This window comes from Bombus fervidus, chromosome 10 (assembly GCF_041682495.2).
Source record: "Bombus fervidus isolate BK054 chromosome 10, iyBomFerv1, whole genome shotgun sequence".
Taxonomy (NCBI): Eukaryota; Metazoa; Arthropoda; class Insecta; order Hymenoptera; family Apidae; genus Bombus; species Bombus fervidus.
In genome coordinates this window covers 3,766,146-3,788,995 of record NC_091526.1, presented here as the reverse complement: position 1 = coordinate 3,788,995, position 22,850 = coordinate 3,766,146, and the positions used below count along the sequence as shown (strand labels likewise).

The window sequence follows — 22,850 nt, the reverse complement described above, 5'->3', positions numbered from 1 at the left end:
ACAATTTACGGTTCATTTTCCGCAATTTTCTGGGCCCATCAGTGAATGGGAAAGCTTCCGAGACTACTTTTCAGCCAAGATCATCGCTCGCCAAGGTCTGCCCAACGTAACTCGTTTTTAGCCTTTGTTGTCCTGCTTACCAGGCGAGGCTAGTGATCTTGTTACGAACATTGCGATAACCGATACGGGGTTTCACGTCGCGTGGGATCTTGTGGTCACGAAAAGCACGCAGCTATTAGTGACAATGCGTTTCATACTTTGTATGACTTTCCACAATTTCGTTCTGAATCAGCCGATCAACTTGGAAGCTATCGCGACGAAGTCAGTATGTCTTCTATCACCTTAAACAATATCGAACGTCGTGTTGACACGTGAGATGACATGCTTGTTTTCTTCGCAGCAAAAAGACTAGACTCTGCATCACGTAAAACTTCGGAGTTGAAACTATGTAATAGTACGAGTTTGTCTGAAATTTAGTGATCTAGATACGTTTTTACAATTTCGAATACGCACGTTACAATTAATCATGCCGTCCGCGTCAGTATCAGCATTTCAAATCGCGGAATCATTTGCAACCAATCAAGTCATTTTCATGCCACGGTATTGTTACACGATGCCGCGGTCGCAAAGAAGACGTGTGAACGATGTAAAGCGAATCACACGATCATACAGTGCTCGTCGTTTAATGGTAAACAATCATGGAGTAAACACACTCAGTTTTACACGAAACGGTGGTAAACATAGTTGATGAGTGACAAGAGACCGCATCATTATGAATTTCAGTGATACATAGTGAAACGCGAGAGCGCGGGAGTCGTTATACTCTCGGAAATTGTAGAAATGACCACGTCTTGATAGAGCAGAATATGAATCTTCTCCGAAATTCCAGATGCTGATCGTAATTCGATCCACCCAGTGTTGCGTTCATTGTAGAATTACCTATTAGGTCGCGTGATTATTGATGTCAAGGTCTTTCATGTTCGCAATTTAGAATTGACGGACGAAAACCCCTTTAGTTCGGATCCAATAGATTTAGTTGCCGGTGCGGATCTGTACGGTGAACATATCTACGGCTCAAAACATCACTCTGAGATGGATCCTTTTCGGTTTCGTTTCATCGTCAGGGTCTGGTTCTTCCGCTTCTATCGTAAGCGTCCATTGCAACGTCTCATTAAATCTAGATGCCGAACTTCGATGATTTTGGGAAATTGAGGAGTTGCCGTCCAGCACACGTCTCTTTCCCACCGAACAACAGTGCGGGGAATACTTTCAACGCACACACACTCGTGCTGCGAATAGACAATATATCGATCGACTACCCTTCATTGAGGGATCTCCTATTGATATTGGGGCTTCACATTCTGCGGCGACGAACATGTTTCTACGACAGGAAAATCCTTTACAACGAAATGCTGAGCATTCAGCGTAATATTCTACATTCTTATGCGTGTACGAAACACTCGCTATATGGTTGAAGTAAAAGATTCTTCACTGGATCCGTCACTTCAAACCGTGTAAATATTGCATTACGTAGTTATTCGTGAACGTAGCGCTATATCCGTCTTCGAATAGTTTTCAACGCTTCTGCAAAAACAGGGAGCAGTAAATCGTTAAATGATCACTTATTGATCGGCCCCAATTTGCAAACAGACTTAGCCGCAGTAATTCTTCGATGTCACCGTTGCTGATACTTTATCGCACACATTGCGAAGATATACCGACAGACTTTTGTAGATTTCAAAGATGTTGATTATCAATGGATTCTGTGGCAATCCTCTCCATCGAAACCATTGCGACACTATCGACTTTGACCGTTACGCACGATACTGTTTGCGCTCCTTATCTCGGCAATACGTGTCCTACAAGAACTCGCGAAAGATGAAGGTCGAAATATTCTCTAGCCGCTAGTTCTTCACAATCAAATTTACGTGGATGACTGCGCGTTCGATGCGGACGATCTACAGTTAGCATGTCAAAATCGTGATCATGTGCTTCTTCTTTTGAGAGGAGGTGTGTTTAAATTGCGAAAATGGACCAGTATTTGCCCTGCATTAATTGCTGATATTTATCCCTCGGATCACGATCTCGCAGCCAGTAAAGCGTTGTTACCCGACGACAATTTAAAGGTCCTTGGAATAAATTGGAATCCCGAGACGGCCTCTTCGTTTCGATACTGTTATTAATAATGTCATTTCAAAAATCAAATAGGAGATTTCTTCGACGATCGCAATATTTTCTGATCCACTAGTATGGGTTGTTCCTGTTATTGTCGTGTCGAAAATTCTGGTGCAACATCTCTGGTTGTAGAAATGTGGTCGGGTCAATATCATCCCGAAAGAGCTCCGCGATACGTGAACAACGTATTGTACCCAACTTTCTCCTCTTCGTTCTATGGTTCTACCTTGATGGACAGGACACGGCTTGCAAATTCTTAAAACAAAGCTGCACGGTAGTTTATTACTTTCGCGTTACAACAACGACGATATTCGCCTGTCTTCTCGTTGCTAAGTCTAAATTGGCTCCGTTCAAATCATTAACAATTCCGTGACTTGAACTATGTGCAGTTTTACTTCTTTCTCGTTTGATGGCACCCATATGAGCTTCTTTCAGCGATTTTAAATGCGAGTTGCATGGTTGGTCCCATTCCACGATTACACTCACATAGTTAAGTCAACCCGCTTTTTGCTAGAAAACGTTTGTCGCAAACCGCGCCGTGGATATTCAGGAAACATGCCACAATGTTAATGGCACCATATTCACTCTGAGGAAAATCCTGCTGACTGTGCTTCTCGCGGAATGGACGGCCCACATTTTATGAGTCACTCATTATGGTGAAACGGCCCTAGGTGGCTCAAGTGTCATTGATTTCGTGGCCTTGCGAGATACTGCAGTTCGAGACAGCGGTTTCTTTGAAAGAACATGTATCTGTCGCTTTTAATGCGATAAGTTCACCAAAACCGTGGGATTTGAGGGATTTTCTAGTTGGCCCAAGCTTCTTCGCGTGACTGCATATGTGTTGCGCTTCGTCGCAAAACTTCAGTTATCCCATAGCTATCCCAATTGTCTTTATCGGCAAAAGAATGTCAATTGGAGAATCGTTCAAGTCTGGCATCCAATCGAATTGCAACATCTGAGAGATAAGCTTCTTCTCCCCCGGCAAAGCCCATTAATTTCTCTAAACCAGTATCTCGATCCGAAAGGACTGATTCGCGTTGGAGGGCGGCTTCATAAGAAACCAAACATACTATTATACTTGCGTCGCATCCTCTAGTTTCGTTTTACATTTATATACCTTCTGCAGCTGCTACATGTAGGCCCTCAATTAATGCTGTCAAATTTGAGGCAAAAATTATGGCTTCTACGGGCACGTTCTTCCGTTCGTAAAATTTTATATAATTGCGTGTGACAATTAATATGCCTGTGACAATTACGTCAGAATTGATGAGAGATCATTCGACGGTGCACGTTACTCGTGCAAAAAAAGTTTTCTTATATTGTGGATTATGCTGACCCTATCCCTGTCCAGATGAACCCTGGTCGCGTACACAAATCGACAAAACCGCATGTCGCCTCTTTTTATATGCATAGCAAATCGCACCGTGCACATCGAATTGGTAGGGTCCTATACAACGTACATGCGTTTCTCGCGTACTACGATCGTTTCAGCTCTTGTCGCAGTTTACCGATCGCTGTATATAGCGACAATGGAACTAGTTTCCAGGGTGCCGATAAAGAAGTGACCGCTGCGTTCCGAGCCGCAACACGCGACCCGAATCTATTCAGTAAACTCGCGAATGATCAAGTAGTATGGAATTTTATTCCACAACTTTATTCAGCTCCGCATTTTGGCGGGCTGTGGGAAACTGGAATTCGAAACACGAAGCACCATTTAAAACGAGTAATCGGTGCGCACACTCTCTCTTTTGAGCAGCTAACCACCGTCTTGTGTCAGATCGAAGCATGCACGAATTTCCGTCTGATGGTCCCGTTTTCGGATAATATCGACGATTATACAACACTGACGTCGGGTCACTTTCTTATCGGTACGGTGATCACTACAGTTCCGTCAGCGATTCTTTTCGACGTACACGATTCGCGTTTAAATAGTTGGCAACTCTTGATAAAATTATACGAAAACATTTGGAAAACGTAACTGAATGATTATATTTACTCGTTTCAACAGCACACAAAATGGCGCATCGCGAATCATCTTGATAAATTTGGTCGTATCGTACTTCTCTGAAACGCCCTTGCACCTCCGTGCAAGTAAGAACTTGCGCGAATAATCAAATGTCATCCCGGAGCGGATAAAGTAATCCGCGTGGTTACTGTTAAGACTGCCGATTCAGAGTACAAGCATCGGATCGTCAAACTGTGTTTTCTTCCTGTTGACACCAACGAAAATGCTTTGCGGGATCCAAAGAATGCGACGAGACACATTTATATAAAGATACAACAATTATGTAAATTTTCTGTTTAGTCTATTGTACGAAAACTAATGCTGTTCTGTCACGGCGGGCGATCATAATTGTAAATAGTTTAAGAAATTGCGTGTAAATTAGATTTATATTGCGGAAGCACTTCTTGCATAGCTTCAACGTGCGAATGTCAATGCTGCGGTGCACCTGTTTCTCTACGCGTATATAACGTATATGCCCTACACTGAACTATCTGTCCAAGTCATTCATTTGGAATTTTCAGTATCAAACGAAGAATTAAAAAAAATGTTTTCTTGAGTCACATATCGACATCTTAATATCATGCATACCGCGTTAATCGCATAGTGGGGCATATACTCCGCATGCGACGTGGCAGTCAAACTTTTTAGCTTCCTGAAATTCATCTATATTGGTACAAAAATCCAGCTTATGTACAAAGTCTTCCCTCTTCAATAATGTCACGAAATCGTTTCAAGTTCCTATTGCGAATATTACATTTTTGTGATAATGAAAATTTCAGAAGTATTATGATCCAGGCGAAATTGTTTGTGTGGAAGAAACTCTGATCCCCTTTCGAGGTCGCATCATTCTCAAACAATATATAAAGCAAAATCAATACAAACAGGGCATACAAATATTTAAATTATGTGCGGCTCCGGAATACACAATCGCTTTCAAATTTATTGCGGAAAGAAGCAGATACAGAAAAAACGACGCTTACAAATGTAGTTATGACATTGTGCTAGAATATATTTGGTAAGGGTCATTGTGTATCGATAATTGGTACACAAGTATCGAAATAGCCAAAAAATTAATTACTGAAAATATTCATCTAATTGGAGCGATGAGATCAAAAAATTCCAATGCCAAATTTCAAAAGATCTAATCGCAAAAAATTACAGCGAGATAAGTACATGATGATTGAAGATAAGTACATTGCGAAAGAAAGTAAAGATGGATTAACTATATTAAAATGGAAAGACAAGCGTGATGTTCTTTTATTATCAACAATGCATGAAACTGCCTTTATACGGAAAAAGGGCTAGATCACATAAAACCAAAAACTGTCATAGATTACAATAATGGAAAGTCTTATGTAGATGTCTCCGATCGAATGACGTGGTAGTGCAGTCCTTTACGAAAACTGATCAAGTAATACAAAAAATTATATTTGAAATTTGCTCAAACACAGCTATTGCAAATGCATAGATTGTATAGAATAATCTTACATATAATAAAACATTAAGCCTCGAATTTAGAAAAAAATTAGCTACGTATCTGATGTCCTGCAATAATGATACTCTACCCATAATATCAAAGAGAAATCGCCATGAAATTAAAGAAAAAGAGGCCAACTTTAATTCAGAGAGAAGATGTAAGAAGATGCTGTAGAATTTTTTTTAAATAACATGAAAATGTTTGGTTCACAAACGGTGAAGAGTTTTGCCATAAAAGTTGCAACATTTTGCGATAGTTATACTGGTAAACACTATTTATGTTTACCATGTTTCAATAAAATCCACTGTAATATACCTTTGAGATTATAAGCAAATATGTAACGCAAACAATAATAACAATTTTTAAAATAATATATTTATTTTAAATTAGTCTTTTTATTTGAATTTTGACATGATTAAAAAATATTATGTAAGAATCGTTTAGTACGCAAATGTTCAACCATGTGTTCGTGAAATCAATTCTTTAAAAATTAAATTTATTGCTTTGATGTCTAATACAACTTAAACAATACCCTTTCCTCGATTATTATATTGTTTTCACTTTTATAAAAATGTTAAGGTATACATAAAAAGAAAAATTACTAATCGTATACTCCTTATAAGACCTGAGAGGAAAGTAACCAAAAATTGGTCTGGTACGTGCTAAATGTGGCGCTGTGCGAGGGTCACGACGTAACCGTTAATCGAATTATGTATAGATCGCTCTCATATAGATCTGTAGCGTCACTATTGATCGTTACGATCACTAAACGATCCCTCCTACGATTTTTTTTTCAAACCCCTTAAGTGAGAGTACGATACGCCACAGACCTCTGTTTGACATGTATTTAATCCTTTGATCCGGATATTCTTGGGCGTTAACTTGCGGCAAACGAGAAATGATGTCCACGGGAAGTGAAAATCAGTAAGTAAAAATGTCTGACTACAAGAAGGTTAGGTCGAAAGCTATCGAGCTACTGGAGAAGTAGTTCTTTCACCGGAAACAGAGCTTTGGTAGAACACTGTACAAGTCCAAGAAAAAAGGTCAAGAAAATTTCACCTGCACTATGTTGAGATGAGGGATGAACCTGGTACACCGACTAGCTAATGACTCTTTTCCTCGCTGATATGAAGTGACAGATTCAGTACTTCGCTGCCAACAAAACTGACAACATTGGGGAGGTTGTCGAAGAAATAGGAACTATATCGCAGAAAAGTTTCCTAGAATGAAGCCCCAGGAACTACTTATGGGACACTGAAGTATGTTAATGACGACAAATCCGCTAAGTCTAGAGAATTCAACAAAGCTTCTGGTACGCATTATCTGAGCGTGATCTGTTACCCACTTTTTTCAATAGCAGCCGGTTTGCTTTGTTTATCTCTAGAGTTTTGCCTATGTTAAAGACAAGCCGTCCAAATCGTCGCATCTGTTTTCCAGTCATCCTTAAGTAGTCGACCGTGGTTCAAGTAATTTGGACGTTCTCATCGACGATCCTCGACGTATTTTGGGCCACGATCGGCGCCTTGAGCATAAATCGAGTCGTGTTGAGTGTTCAACAACGAGCAACAATTGTTCACATCGCCATTGATTCTCAACAACATCACTAATCGTTTCATAATAACAGTAATCGTTTCGCATAAACTGTTTTGTTGTGCTTACATCGCGTGCGTTTTCCCTATGTGTATTAGTTTCGTGTAAAATCTAATGTTCGGCGTCGCGTGGAGGCCAACGTATACCTCTAAAAGCTCCTTCGGAACAAAGACTACTAAAATTTCGAGTAGATTTTCACGGTTAAAAGGTTTTGTAGATTTATTTAAAACAGCAGTGATAGAAAATGAATCTCTGACGAATGCGATGCGTTCGCAATACTTATTTACGTCTATCAAAAATGAACTACGCATAGTAATGTCTAACCTCAATGTGTCAGGGAATAATTATGAAATCATGAGGAGAATGATGAAAGAAAAATTATGAAAACAATCAGATATCAATTTCTTCATTGCTACATAGGTTATTCAGGCTGACCACGATACATCATGACAAATTAAATCGCCTCTGACTATTTACACTATTTACAACACACGTTGTGACGCATGTATGTAAACTCCCGGTAGATTAAAAAGTCAATGGGGAACTTCATACTGTCTCATGTGTTCCAGCGTAGTACATTTATTTCACTCTCGATTTTGTTGGAAACGATACGTTTGACAATGCCTAACACCTTCTTTCCTAAAGCACTTTGCAGCTCTTCCACGAATTTTTCTGTAGGAAGAAAGGTTTCGCTTCCGACAAAGTGAGGAAGCACAACTAATTCGTCAAGGATTATTTTTCTATTGTCACGGATATCTCGGAATATAGAATAATCATATTTTACATACCAGTTCTACTACAATTAAGCAGTAACACCATACCTGTGTGACGGCATCCAGCGATAACCCCTCCACAGGAAACAAACCCTTGATATAAAACTACCATAATTGGAGTACGAATCTCTCACCTTACGTGAGGAACGTGAAATAATCTCGAACCGACGCGACACTATCATCGACGATTCTTATCTGGACTACAAGACCTGTTCCCTCCAGTTGCTACGAAGTTTAAGAAATTCCAAAGCTGATGCCTTCTTACAGAAGTTTACTAACGCAGAAGAGCCCTGCTGGGAAGTTCGGAACCGCGTAGCTCTTTCCCGTATCCAATTACCAATCCTCAGCAAGGACTATCGGGGATGGAATTTCTTCGAAGACCTTTTCAGCACCCTCGTCATCCCGGAGTCCTCTCTGAGCAACGTTGGACGGTTCCACTACCACAAACGAAACCTGAAGAACGAAGCATCTTGGACTGCAACATTTCAGTGATGGATAAGAATTTCAACCGGCCAAAAAAACAAGTTTAAAGAGACGGTACGTCAAAAAGCGTCCCTTAGTGCGGGCACACCTGGCGGCGTTGACTAAGCAGAAACTTCTTCGGATCTAAACACTCTGTGTTACGGCACTTTCAAGATCTTGAGAGTTCTAGAAGGATTCCAACACCGGACTAATCAAGTTTACGACCTGCTCGTGCATATCATTGTGAAGAAGAGCTGGACCGACAATCTCAACGGGAATGAGAGGAATCCCACGGATCTTCAAACCGAAACCTTACACCCTGTAGCAACTGAGGGAGTTCGTTCACACAAAGTTGAAACTTTGCCCTGAAACTACGTCAGGAGATTCCAAGCTCCGATAGTACGACTACGACTATCAAGGGCGTGCGTGTCCGTTAAGTCCTTCTAGAGGAACCGAAAACACCTAGCCTTAACCCAACTAAGGAATTTAAGAAAGCAAGAAAGAGGCTAAGAAGGACGATCGAACGCAGCAAGGAAGAAAAGTGGAAGGAGTTTTGTGCAACTCTGGAGTAGGATCCTTGGGGGAGGCCATATCGAACTATAAGAGCTACAATGGCTCGGAATATACCGCCGGATGGTCTTCGTAAGGAAGAGGGGTAAGATCTGTGCATAACGGAGGAGAACCTACGAACGGCTATTGAGAAGTGTGATCCGAGGAAAGCTGCGGGCGTGGAAGGGGGTCCAGGGGAGATCATTAGGATCATCACGGAACAACGAACGGGGAAATGGAAACACTCGTTTAATAGTATAAATAGGTCTGGACGAATTCCGGTGGTATAGAGGGTGGCGAGAGTGGATCTTTTGCCAAAACCAACAAGGGATCCGCTGTTGTCGTCATCATACAGGCCGATAAGCATTTTGCCGGCGCTGAGCAAGGTCCGGGAGCATACATGCAAGATGAGAAGACACAGGGTGATCGCTTACAGACAATTCTGGAAACGATATGTGCCTCTGAATTAAAGAAGGTTTATCCATTGATAGGGAGGAGATGTGCGAACATTGGCGGAATGACGAAATAACTGGCCTAAGGAAAAAACGATTAGGAGTAGGAGAAAGGCCCAGAGAGCCCGAATTAGAAAAACCAACGATGCAACTCGACTGAGCGAAGAATTTAAAACTAATATGCTGGAAGGAATTCTGCGTGACGCTAGATCGGGTCCCATGGGGGAGACCGTACGGGGCCATCATGTCTAGGATGGCCCGGAGAGTACAGACGGACGACATACACATGGATAGGGCTCGAGCTATAGTTGACGAATTCTTCCTGATGAGGCCAATGGAGAGAAGGCAAGGTATATTGAGGAACTGCAATGGAAAAGCGAAAGAAGGTGACGACTGCAGGATCTAAGAGGAGGACCTGATGGATACCTGTAGGAAGATAAACTCGAACAAGGCGGTTGGTGTAGACGGTATACCAGGGACGGCGGTAAAAGCATTGGTGGAGAGGAGAACAGAGAAAGTGTTGAAAGTGTTGAATACTGTGAAAGACACGGGCAAGATCCCGGCGAAATGGAAGATATGGAGGGTGGTGCTCATACCTAAACCCAGCGTGCTTCCAACACTTAGTAAAGTCTGGGAGCACACGTTTAAGAACCTGATCGAGGAAAACCTGAGATTGGACCCATTTCATGATGACCAGTATGGGTTCAGGAGAAGAGTGAGTATGGTGGATGCCCTGCACCGAGTAATGGATCTTGCTGACTGGTCCAGTGGTGGTGAGTCTGGGAGTCGGTGGTGCTCTATGCGGCGCCTCTATGAGTAAAGGCGATAAAAAGGAAAAATAATAGGAATGCTCTTAAGAGGGCGCAAAGGGCCGCACTGGTAAGATCATCTACGGTGTACCGCAGCACTGTGTGTGCGTACGGGCACCTTGCCTCTTTGCTACATGATCAAGCTCCGGGTCAAGAAATATGGAATCAAAAAAGAATATTTACAGTCACGAGATGAGTCGTTCAAGAGAAGATCCGGCCTCGGTCTTTTATGAAAAGGATCAAAACAGTGGAGGAGCGTATGGAGGATAAATGGAAGGAGGAGTGGCGTGATTATCGCAACGATAACTGGACGAGGAGGCTGGTGGCAGACGTCTGCACGTTCAAGAGCATAGGAGGTACATCGACCACTTCACGATGTAGATCCTGACCGGACACAGTATTTTTAACATGTACTGAAGGATGATCAGGAAGGAAATACACGCCCGCTGCTGGGTGATGGTGATGGTGACGACGCTGAATATGCGTTGTTCCACTGTCCCAGATGGATAAGGGAAAGGACCGAGTTGGAACATCCCGTCGGCACATCACTGACAATTGACAACTTGATCAGGCTAATGGTGAAAGAAGAAGGCAACTGTACTAACTTCCAGGCCTTGTGTAATAAAATCATGAGATATAGGCTTATGCCAGAAAAGGCTGAGGAGAGAAGAGGAAGGCGTTAAAAGGAGTTGGTAGAAGAGCGGTACTAATATAAGGCCAACCCTGAAGCAATGCCGTGAGGCGGTTCCGGGGGTGGTGCTTGTATGGTTAAAGGAGCTGATGGAGGAGGAGCTTTTGTGAGTATGGTTATACCATCTGCCGAGCCCAGATAACCCAGATAACCCAGTAACCCATCACTGGGTATGCATAACAGCATTTTCCCCTCCTCGCAGAAAAAAGGATTATTAGAGTTATTTCCTACTATATTTCATTACAAATGTTGGGAAGTATTTGTTATCAAAACAAATCGTTTCGCACGTCAGACAATGGACAACGAAGGGTAAGACGGAAAGTGAACGATTCTTGGTATCCTGTTAGATTCGACGAAATGAAGGCCTACTACGCACTAAGGATTTTGATGGCCCAAATCAAATAATCAAATATGCAAATTGTGGAGGAAGATCAGGCCCGAAGAGGGGTCTAGGCCCGAAAAACTTTGACGACAAAACTTTGAAGAGCAAGCGTATAACGGAGCCTAACTAAAAGAAAAGTAAAAACCCAACAAACACGAAATAATACATAATAAACGGACCACAGTCGAGTTTAGTAGATATCAGGAGCTTTACAATAAATGTTTGAGAAAGCTCATCGACCTGGCCTTGTCGGTGGAAATGGGATTACGAGGAGCGGCTTCATCGAGCTTCCAGATCGTCAATCAGTCAGTAGGCCTATTATATAAAGTCCGGTTCTAACGTCAGCCTCTTGAATCACGATGCCACAAGTAATAAGATTATGAGAATGGACGAAATCTGGTCGCCCATCGCCATGAAAGATCTTGTCGGTAAGTTCAGAAAGATAAAGCCGAATGGACTTCGACAACGCGCTAACACGTTTAGCCAATGCAAAAGTATATAAAGTATAAACAAAAGATAATCAGATGGGAAATGGTAAAAAGGCAACCACGAAGAACCAGTAAGAATAAAGATACGAAAGGTTAAAGACCAATGCAGCAAAGAGAAATATAATTCGTTGCTTCTGTGTGATATTCGAAGTTGCGTCTTACAAAGCAATTTTTACAGGAATTATTGTCGAAAGGATTTATGATTATGATTATGTTCCCCATAATACCAAAAATATTGAGGGGAGAAGGACATAACGATTTATCAAGTGAGTTATTTTTACCATCTAAACATCGCCGTGTAATACGATTGCCATCATCCGAAGATAATAATTCATCAGCAAAATAGCGAAATCTTATAAGAATAGTTCTTACTATTCCTATAGTCCAATAAGTATTATTGTAGTATCGTTGAAAAATCATAGAAGAAAGATCCAATGAAGTACAGTACAAAGAAAATGAATGTGCTGATGGGCCGGAAAGGATAGGAAATCCCAATGGGCCATGTGGCGTAGCAATATCCCCGTGGTTCTTTAAAAGAATTGGTACTTGAAAAACATGTACGTGGCCATCTTATCCCGGTGTCCCTGAACCTGTCTTTTCGACCGGACTTCAAATGGCGTTTTGTTGTGACGGACGTTAATACGCCCATCATACTGCAAACCAAAAATGTCGTTGAATACGATACAGGAAAAACCACTGTTGATCTTTCTGGTCAAATGAGTGCGTATTGCAGCTCGCTGAGAAAGACAGTAAAATGGCATACGAAGTTAGTTTTCAAGCTTTTTTCAAATGCCGCTGCTATGAATACCTTGTTCATGTTCCAAAATGTAACAAGAAGAAAAATGTCAATTACGACATTTCGCAAATAATGGACAGATGCGCTCTCACGGCATTCAGATACAAAAATACTAATCCGGGTCGATAGAAGAAGTCGATAGAATAATTATGTTATGAATGCTATAACATAAATCCAAGACAATATAGCTAGAAAGTTAACCAAACAGGTCGTCACTTCTTGTAATTCCTGTAAAGCAAAACCAAATCTTTGCTTAGAATGTTTTAATAAACTACATGAAGCGGCACATGAGTTATCACTACGAAGAGTCTTTAGGGCAAATCAGTATGGCGATCATCATAGCGAATTATCACAGCGAGTCCTACAGCAGAATTGAGTGAGACACGGTTACGATCGACATACACTATCTCATTACTTATATTTAAAGTGATTTTAATATACACTGACTTGTCTTTTTTTTACCACTTGTCTCTTTAATAAACTAACACGTTAATACTACATCATACATTAAAATTGTAACATTTATTTTTTAACCTTGATACTGCCGGTCCCATGGACCGATGCCACTTAAACATGAAGTTCGCCGTCAATCCCCAAGGAATGTCGCCACGCTCAAGCTATTAATCTGCGTCAAGTACGTGTTCGTGCTTAACCAGAACTCATAATCGCGCTCGGCTTATCGCAATCACAACACTAGACTAAGTTTCGCGTCGTATGTCTCTTCGTTGAATTTTTGATTTAATAAAGTTTAACATTGTTACAATGCATGTCGTGATTATTTTTCGTTTAATCTAAACTCTTTTCTTGGTGTATCATCGACGTCTCGACAATACGTTCCGAACAAAAATGACAAGTAAAGAAATAGAAAGCTTAGTTTGATGAAGCAAAGCATAGATAGGTATACAAAGAATTAGAAGGAAGAAAGTTTAAGTTTGGGTGGAAAAAAGTAAAAGAATATGCGTACGACGGCAAAAGCCGTTCAATAGGCTTTTAAAGATCGTCTAGGCGTCGCATCTATTTTTCTAACGACCTCGAGTATTTCACCGCACATCGACCGACTTCCGTAAATTTCGGCAAATTTCGACGATTGGCGAGACAATCGAATATCCTGACTGTTTAGACCAATGCATATTTAAAAAATCTAAAATCTCGCTTTCGTATTCCATTACGAACTTCTCTTCTATAATCTTGTACACTATCACGCATTACTCCCGCACGCAAACATTAACGTTTGCTTTGATCTAAGTTTCATTTTAATGGCTATTGTAATGTAAGTTTATTTTAGATTTCTAGTTAATAATAAACGTCATTTAAATTAATGATAAACGTAGTCGTATTTGATTATGTTTAGTCTTTAAATACATTGTTCCTTCTGTGTACTGTCGGCGTTTCGACGTCTTCGCTTTAAACAAAGGTAAAGGAAATGCTTTGATTACGAAAAAGGAGAAAAACCAAAAGTACAAGAATGAGGAATGGTGAAATATAGAATGTAAAAGAAGAAAGAAATAAGTTAAGATAAAGCTAAAAAAAAGAAAAAAGGGGAAACAATGCAGGAAAGACTATTGGAAAGAAAAAGAAGAATATAGAATATTGATAGAGAAAATGAAAAGAGTAGCAAGTGGAAGAATGCTAAAAGTGGTTACAGAAGAGATCTATAAAATTTTTAGAAATTATACATAAGGAAAGGAAAAAGGGAGTGCACATAGGTGAAGAAATACAAGAGGAAGTATGGTGAAGATATATTAAAAAACAATTAGGAGGCAAGGGTAGTGGAAATGAAGGAAGGAAAAGGAGGAACAAAGAAAAGATAGGATCGGAAATAGCAAAAGAAAAATTAGAGATAAAGATAAATAAACTGAAGAAGAAAGAAGGTTGGAGCGGAAAATAAGATTTCAAACAAAACGTGGATATATGTAAGGAATATAATTGCTATTGAATTATTGATCTACTCAAAGGATAATGCATGGGATAGAATTTCCCTGACGAATAGGAGGTGAGAGTAATGATACCAATATTTGAGAAAGAGAATATAAGGAGGTGGTGGATTATAGAGGAATTTCTTTGATTTTGTAAAGTATATTAGAAACATAGCCAGAGGTAAGAAGAAAATTGAGTGATACACAAGTGGATTTCAGAGAAGAAAGAGATACGATAGACGGAATATATGTACTAAAAATAGCGGTAAATAGAGAGATTACGGAAGATAAAGGAAAGGCTGCATTACTTTTTGCAGATATGAAAGGTGCTTTTGACAACCTGAAGAGAGAAGAAATTAAAGAAGATAGAAGAATATTAAAAGAGATTAAAATAGATTGTTACGTCGCGAGGCTTGATATGGATCGTGTTTCTAACCGTCTCTCGCGATCCTCCAGCGTCATATACGAATCGTCTCATCTTCTCGACGGAACATACAATGTATCGATGAGCGTGTAACATCAACTACACCTCGATCTACATTAGAGACCGGGCCGCGCTTCGGAACCGATGGGCTGATGATCGAAATAAAGATGCGGCCGCACTCGGCGACAGTGTATGTCGGCGAGGCAAAGTGCTCAATGAACCCTCAATATCCCAACGGTCCTTTCGCCGAATATTCGAGAACGGCTAACAAACGCGTGGATAGTGGGGATATTGAGGGATGACAAAGAAAGAAACGAATCAGTTTTTAAAGGTGGAATTGTAAGAGCGTCAGTCTTAAAAAGTCGCTCCTAGAGTTCGGAAGTCAAGTGTAAACCAAGTGTGAAGAAATAAATTCTGTCTTTGTATTTCTTTATTTTCGTTTTTTATCTTTTATTTTACGTCTTCGATTTTTCCTTCCTTTTTTTTTCTTTTATTATTTTACGTGATAAGCGCATGGTTGCCGCCAGGCCGCGAGTTCCAGAAACGTCGATTTCGGTCCGTTCTTTAATTTCACAAAGAAGTCGGCATACGTGATCATCGGCGCGAGCGGTGGCGTGATCCGAGCGCGGTGGCGTGATCCGTGCGCGGTGGGGGTCGTCTCTCCGAGAGGACAAGGAATTTATCCTAGGGCAGTTAATCTTTTTTCAGAAATCATACCGCATACATCTTAAGCCCTGACGAACAAAGTCGCTTAAAATATCGAAAAATATCAAAAATCAAGTTCTTGGTGCTCTATCCATCAAATCGATCAACCTTCGGATTAATCAATTATTGTACTTTCCGATACGACGAAGTCAAACAATATCTGTCGACGCAATAAGTATTGTAGGCTGGTTAAATAAATAGATATAGATTATATAACTGTGGATTCCAGTTATATTCAAAACCAAACACCTGGGATCGTCCTGCTCGTGGTGTCGATTCGTTTAATCGTAACAGGAATTTACAACTCCCGTTGACGCGCTTCAACGCTATCGCGTCTCCCCGCGACTGGACGAAGATACATAGATGAACAAATTAAAGAAAGTATAGAAAAGATATATGAAAGGACAAGTTGCACAGTAAAAGTAAATGGAAAGGAAGGAAAATTTATAAAAATTTGGAACAAGTAACAGGGCAAGGTTGTCCACTCCGTTCAACCTTTCTTAACGTGGCATTCGCAGATGGAGAAGAATTTATGAGTAAAAACAGGAAGGTGGTTTAATGATAAAGAAAATATGAAAGTTTTCATATGCTAATATGTAGGATGATATGCGGAATGAAAGGTATGCTGGAAAGATCTAGAAAATATCATTCAAGTATTTGTTATCTTAGACACTGAATCAACATAATTACCATTATTATTTCAATTGTATCATTGATATTTCTTTACTTAAATATGTTTAAAAATCTTAACCTGTGAATTTCTATTCTTAACCGTGCGACACACAAAGGTTATCTCCACTCGCTCATACAACATGCCATAGGTGGAAACAGCGCTTCTACCAATAACAGACGCAGTAACCTCTAAGGACGTTACAAATGTTTATAACTGAATATGTATTGCTCATCGGTTACTTTGGATATGATATTTGACTTCGTTATATTCATAATTATATATTTCACTGGACATTCTGTGAGTGTAGTAATCAGTCATTTGATGACTTATTCAAATTCATGCTTTGAATTATATCACGTTTCAAAAAAATAAGATCATTTGTGTATGCTGAGTATATTTTTAGGTTCTGAGCGAGAGGATTGTCTGTATGTGTGTTGGTATTATGTCGTGGAAACACAAAGCAGTACACAAAGAGAAGCTCTTTTTTTGTGTTTTATTTTTCGTTCAGCAAGAACTACCGACAAACGGCGTAATTTTAAGCGTTTAGTACAACAGTTTATAACAACAATACATTTTTTTCGCTTAACATTGCTAATCTCTTTCATATTTCCAAACGCCATGTCGAAACATTCGCAAATGTTTACTCAACTCCCTCCTTGAGCGCGAAAGTTCGTACATCCACGACAAGAAACATTGTAAATGTCGAATCGTAATGTATACAACTCTAACTAAAAAGTGCAAAAGATAGAAATAAAAATCTACTCGTTTAATTTGTTCGAAATCCTACGATTTCCTCTGTAACGACCACTTTCGGGTAACAGTTATACTAAGAAAAGCAAAAGCTAGAAAACAGTTGTCCGAAGAAAAAAAGAGAAACATTCGTTAAACGCCGTAATTAACCTCTAAACACGCGCGACAGTTGGCGTCAGCGGTTGGAATGCGCGATCTAAACAATTTCCAATCGGAGATTAGTCGCTGTTCGCGACAAAGTCGCAGCGATATTTACCATTCCCTACAACAACACAACTCATATAAAGAGAAATCTTACCCTAGTCGTCCTGAATATTTTTTAAATACGGTGTCATTTTAAGTACCGAATAAAGTAGTATCATGACAATTTGTGAGCATTCATTTGAAATGGCGCGTAGCACTTTACTTAATAAATCTGTATTATTAAAAAAGGGAACGCGTGACTACATGTATTCTATAGTAAAAATAATAAAAAGGGACTCACCTTTCGAACATAATGATTTGCCTTATAGAGGATTAGACTTACTTGGATGTTGCGAAATCCATGCACAAGTTTCTGGATATCCAAAGAGTGTGGAAGCCCTAAGAGATTATAGAAAATTACATAAATTACATGGAAATATCGAAATTGAACCATAATTATTTTGTAAGAATATAACAATGAATTGTATATTTAATATGTGCAATTAAGTTAAAATGTTACAATATTGTGTCATTATTTGTTGAAATTTCATCAAATGCTTTTAAGAATTTAGAATTAAGAAGTAATAAAAGAATTTCAATAAATAATAAAAATTTAAGAATTTGAGTAAAAACAAATAACTAACAGCACTACAACTAAAAATTTTACTATCTTTATATTATATTTTATATATACATTATAAATGAATTTATAATTATAATATTCAGGAATCCACAAAATATTCTCAGGAGGTATCTTATTTTACTATTTTGTTAAAGTTTTTAAATGGTTTTTTTTTTAAGCTATATGATATTAGCAGATTTTTTTCAGTCATCGATCAATCAAATTGATCATATTCCTAAAATCTGAATAAAGTATCACGGTATAATTTTATAGCCAATATATAAAATATAATCAATATTCTATAACATATAAAAAAAATTTTTAAAGCAATCTAATTTATATAAAGGAACATTTTTCTAATTTAACATTGTAACGTTGTAATATTTTTACGTTTAAAAAGAATTGTTCAGAAATTTAAAGAAAATAATCCATCATTGCTTCAAATGTTTTGAAGGATTAAAATATAATTTCATGTCATACGTTGTTGGCAGTTCATAATTATTAAATTTAATCACTAAAATTCATGCAAAATGTACATTACTTTATAAATTATGACAAAAAGTAGAGGAACCAACAGAAGTTTCATATTTTAGTACTTATTTATTATATAGTAAGATTACTAATATATGATAGATGTTTCTTAACACATAAAAGCAGTTTTCTTAATATGTAAAAGTGATTTTCAACATACATTTAATGCTTGAGGAACTGTCTTCTTCAGATATAAGAATTATACACTTCAAAATCTATGTATAGATATTAGAGATTCCCTATTCTGTTTATTATTTCATGTCTATGATATACTCATATTTTAATTTATGAACTGTAAGTATAGTACACGAACAATATGAATATCACCACCTGTTACTAGAATGCATTTAAAAAAGTAAACAATCATGACAATTTAATTCTGATTCCATAATCATCTATACATGCGGGTTACCATTTACCTATTCTGTAACATAAGCAAATTGATATTGCAATTTTACTCTTATAATATTTTAGAAGAATATATATATATATATATATATATATATATATATGTGAGAAGAACACATTAATGTATATATCCATATATGCAAAAATATAAAATTTTCATATGTATTTGAAATCTAGCAGTATCAATTGGCTATGAACATTATTTGAATATATTCATGTTAATATAATATTGATATTTAGATTTTAGCACATTGCTAGTTGTACTGTCCTGTTTATCCTTTTATCATTAAGAAACATTCTTGTTGTTTTGTAGAATAATATGTAAGTTTTAATAAAAACAGGAGGAGAAAGAAAATATATCACATGTATTGCAAAATAAACTTTTTAAATCTACTGCTTTGTGTCACTAAAGATAGAAATTGATAGAAATTAATAAAACTTCCTATAACACATCACAAGCTGAACTATGAAAATTAAAAAGTTAACCAGAAGCCCATAGGAATAGTCACAAATATATTGATGCTTAGTTTTCATTGTAGGTATTTCCAGATAATTGTGTACTAATATCACACATATAAAAAAGTACAAATCTATGTACTTATACAGTTATTGAAAAATGTAATTAAATTAAGAATGTAAATTATGTATTCCTTGATATATATTACACACACGTATATTTTTATTACACATTTAAAATCTATGGTCTCTATTATTTATATCTTTAATACGGCGTTTGAGTATAGATTAAATGACAACATACTTTTTTCACATTAATATAGCTCAAATACAAATAATCTATAATTGTATAAACATGTATAAAATACTAGAATAAATCAATGGTCGATCAAATATTATATCTGTTTGTTTTTGTACATTCTCTTCTACCAAAATGTAACAAATTAACTTTATAATTCATCCCTTAGCACTTACTCTTATTATCAACTTATAATTATCAACTAATATATATATCGTAGACACAAAATTATACCTTCTATTGTACATAACCACACATCTTACCACGTGTGAATCCAAAGGACGATTGCGTCATACGGTTAGGTCATCAGTTATTAGTACTGTTTGCTGTTTGCCTACAATTCAGAGGTACAACATGGAACCAGCGCGCGATTCTTGCGCGAATGTACAATATATTTGAATTATAATAATATAAATATTTGAATAATATATATTTGCATTTTAAAATTAATTAAATAAACATTTAAGGACAATTTTAACAAATCTAATAATTATCTTTACCATTCTACAAATGTTCATACGTATAATATGTACATATAATACTTCAAACGTAATAATACGTAAAATATATATAATATTTCAGGTTGGAATGCAGAAATAAAAAGAGCAATATTTTTTATATTATTAAATATATCTAAATATAATAAGTAATTATATTAGGTTGTCCGAAAAGTTTCTTTAGTTTGATAAGGTAATAATAGATGAACAACGATTTCTGTTTTATATTATTTTATTGAATTAGGTATGACCCATTTCGTTATATTTCTATTATTATGTTCCTGCATAATTCAATAAACTAATATAAAACAAAAAATATTGTGCATATATTATTCGTTATGGAACAAAAGAAACATTTCGGATAACCTATATATTATAACAGATATTTATATAGATAATATAATTGTATAAAAAATGTACATATACATAAACATTATTGACAATATGTGAATATATTTAACAACATAGAAAATATTGATCGTTTTATTTTTATATTATATTATTTTTATATTTTTATATTTTTTATATATTCTGTATGAGTAATTTTGTTTCTCGTTGTATGTAGAATATGAAAACATATGTATATAAAATATCCTATAATATTTTACATTATGAATAAAACTTAATTGCATACCATATTTTTCGTTTAAATTTAACTACTGACTGCCAAATTCAGTGTAAGTGAAAATCTCATTTAAACTAGTATGCGAATATATGAAAGAAAAATCGGAAGTTTTATATATATTACAGAATGCGATAGTTTTTCGAAGGAAAATAATTCTTACGATGATACGTACAATCTGGTAATATAAGAAAAACTATTTACACGGTATTTAATAATTGTTTCTAAAAAGACAGTTTGTTGCAGATAGTTGGATTTCCAGTGCTATTTTTAAATTAATCTATTATTATATTTACATTCTATTATTATATTATGCTATTTTTAATCTATTATCTTATAATCTCCATTTTTTTATTTTTGGATTAAAGCATTTGTAATTGCAATATAGTTACAATTTGTTGTGTTTGTTGTCTGAATAATGGAGCCTGTTCATTATTATCATTTTCGTTAACATTTCTGTTTCTGTAATATATTATTTAAGAAATTCTTTGATTCTTATGAAAAACAATAAAGTTGTTTGTATTGAATAATGAAAATAATCCAACCGATACTTGTAATACACCTTTTTTTCAAAGCATCAAGATAAGAGATACAGTTCACTAAAAATGCGTCTTTTTGTTTCTTAACTCAGGATCCATACTCGCGAGAATATTGAAAATGGCAACAGTTTAACATGTACGCTTACTACTATAATTGTAGCAACTCGGAAAAGTTTTAAGGAGCATCTCGAGGAATAAAATGCGAGTTCAGTTTTGTACTTACGTGTTTCTCTTGCGTCCGCACAACTTGGGTCTCCTTTTGCAAATAACCATTTTTGGTTTCATACACGCACTACTTTAGAATAGAGGGAAAATGAAAGTGTTCACGTTTACGGATCTGGTTGCCTCGGGACTAGTGCTGCACCATACGGTCAACTGCTGAGTTCAATCAAAATTAGGATATACAAGAACCTATAAAATTAGGGATCTGTTCTGTTTGGTTGTAATTTAGCATATACAAGAACCTATGTATTTAAGATTGAAGTTAGGTTTGATTACACACTAACATAGACAAGAATCTATTGACCTCTACGTTGCAAGAATCTATTTAATTGTACGGTTTTACGGAAAAGTTCATATCTACTTTCTATTCAAGGTAGACATATATGAATGATAAAATCGCGCAACAATGAAACTAATTATAAGGTACTTAATAAAGAGAAATTAATTGATTACTATATTATTGAACGATGACACATATAAAGCAAGGTTAAAGTAGTACAACATACAATACAAGAATACAATAATATATTAACAAAAAATAAAGAAAATAAACAATACATTTACAAATATTAGATATGCATAATATGTATGTATATCTCTATACCAATAGACCATTCTATAAGGAAAAAATTTTGAATCAGACACTTGTATTATTCAAGTGTAAATTTCTGTCTTCGAAAAAATTTCAACTGCTCTTCGTTCTTCCTCTTGACTCTTAAGACCTGTGGCCTTTTTTCTTGATGTCTTTTCGGGCGCGGATCTTTTTTAGTTTTAACGGAAAGCTCTTCTTCGGATGCTCCTAGAATCATTGAAGGAATTAGTTTTTCAGAAACTATGGAATTCGGAACACGACTGTTCTGTTGACTTCATAGTGATCATTTTGCCTTATCTTACGAATAACAGAGGAAACCACATTCTCGTTTTCTGCGACGAAGCGCCCACTTCTCGGAAGAAGATGTCGGGATTCATCCTCTTTTTCTTGGTTCTTCTAATAATATATCCACAAGGGATTTTTTACTTGCACAATTTTTACTGTTGCAATATATTTTTTAGTTTCTGCCTCTTAGCCTATCTTTTTGTAACGTTTCCTTCTTCGTTTCTACTCCGTACTTGGTCATGTATTTCGACCTTATATAAATATTCTAAAGCGCTACTCTATGTTCGTAGCAGCTTTCTTCTCTTTTAAGCCACGTAGTATATTGAAAATTTGTTCTTTCGTCTACTTTAATACATAGTTCGTGCAATAAATTTTGTAAACTCCAAAAGTTCTTCCAATATTCATTATAAACTTGGAGTTGTAGTGTAATAATTTTTACGAATTCATATTCAGTCGCTCTTGATAATTTTATGATTCA

The 22,850-nt window shown here is 36.9% G+C and overlaps 1 protein-coding gene across 7 annotated transcripts in view; it reads right to left on the bottom strand.

The window, feature by feature from the left end:
* LOC139991339 (embryonic polarity protein dorsal-like) overlaps positions 1-21,581 on the bottom strand; it is a 42,086-nt gene extending 20,505 nt beyond the window's left edge. For all 7 annotated transcript variants that reach the window (XM_072011314.1, XM_072011317.1, XM_072011319.1 and 4 more), the window contains exons 1-2: positions 21,497-21,581; positions 17,644-17,699 (exon numbers count right to left, since the gene is read on the bottom strand). In XM_072011314.1, coding sequence (XP_071867415.1) covers positions 17,644-17,699; positions 21,497-21,558 — 118 coding nt within the window. In that variant the 5' untranslated portion in view covers positions 21,559-21,581. The remainder of the gene's footprint in view (positions 1-17,643; positions 17,700-21,496) is intronic.
* Positions 21,582-22,850: the final 1,269 nt, after the last annotated feature.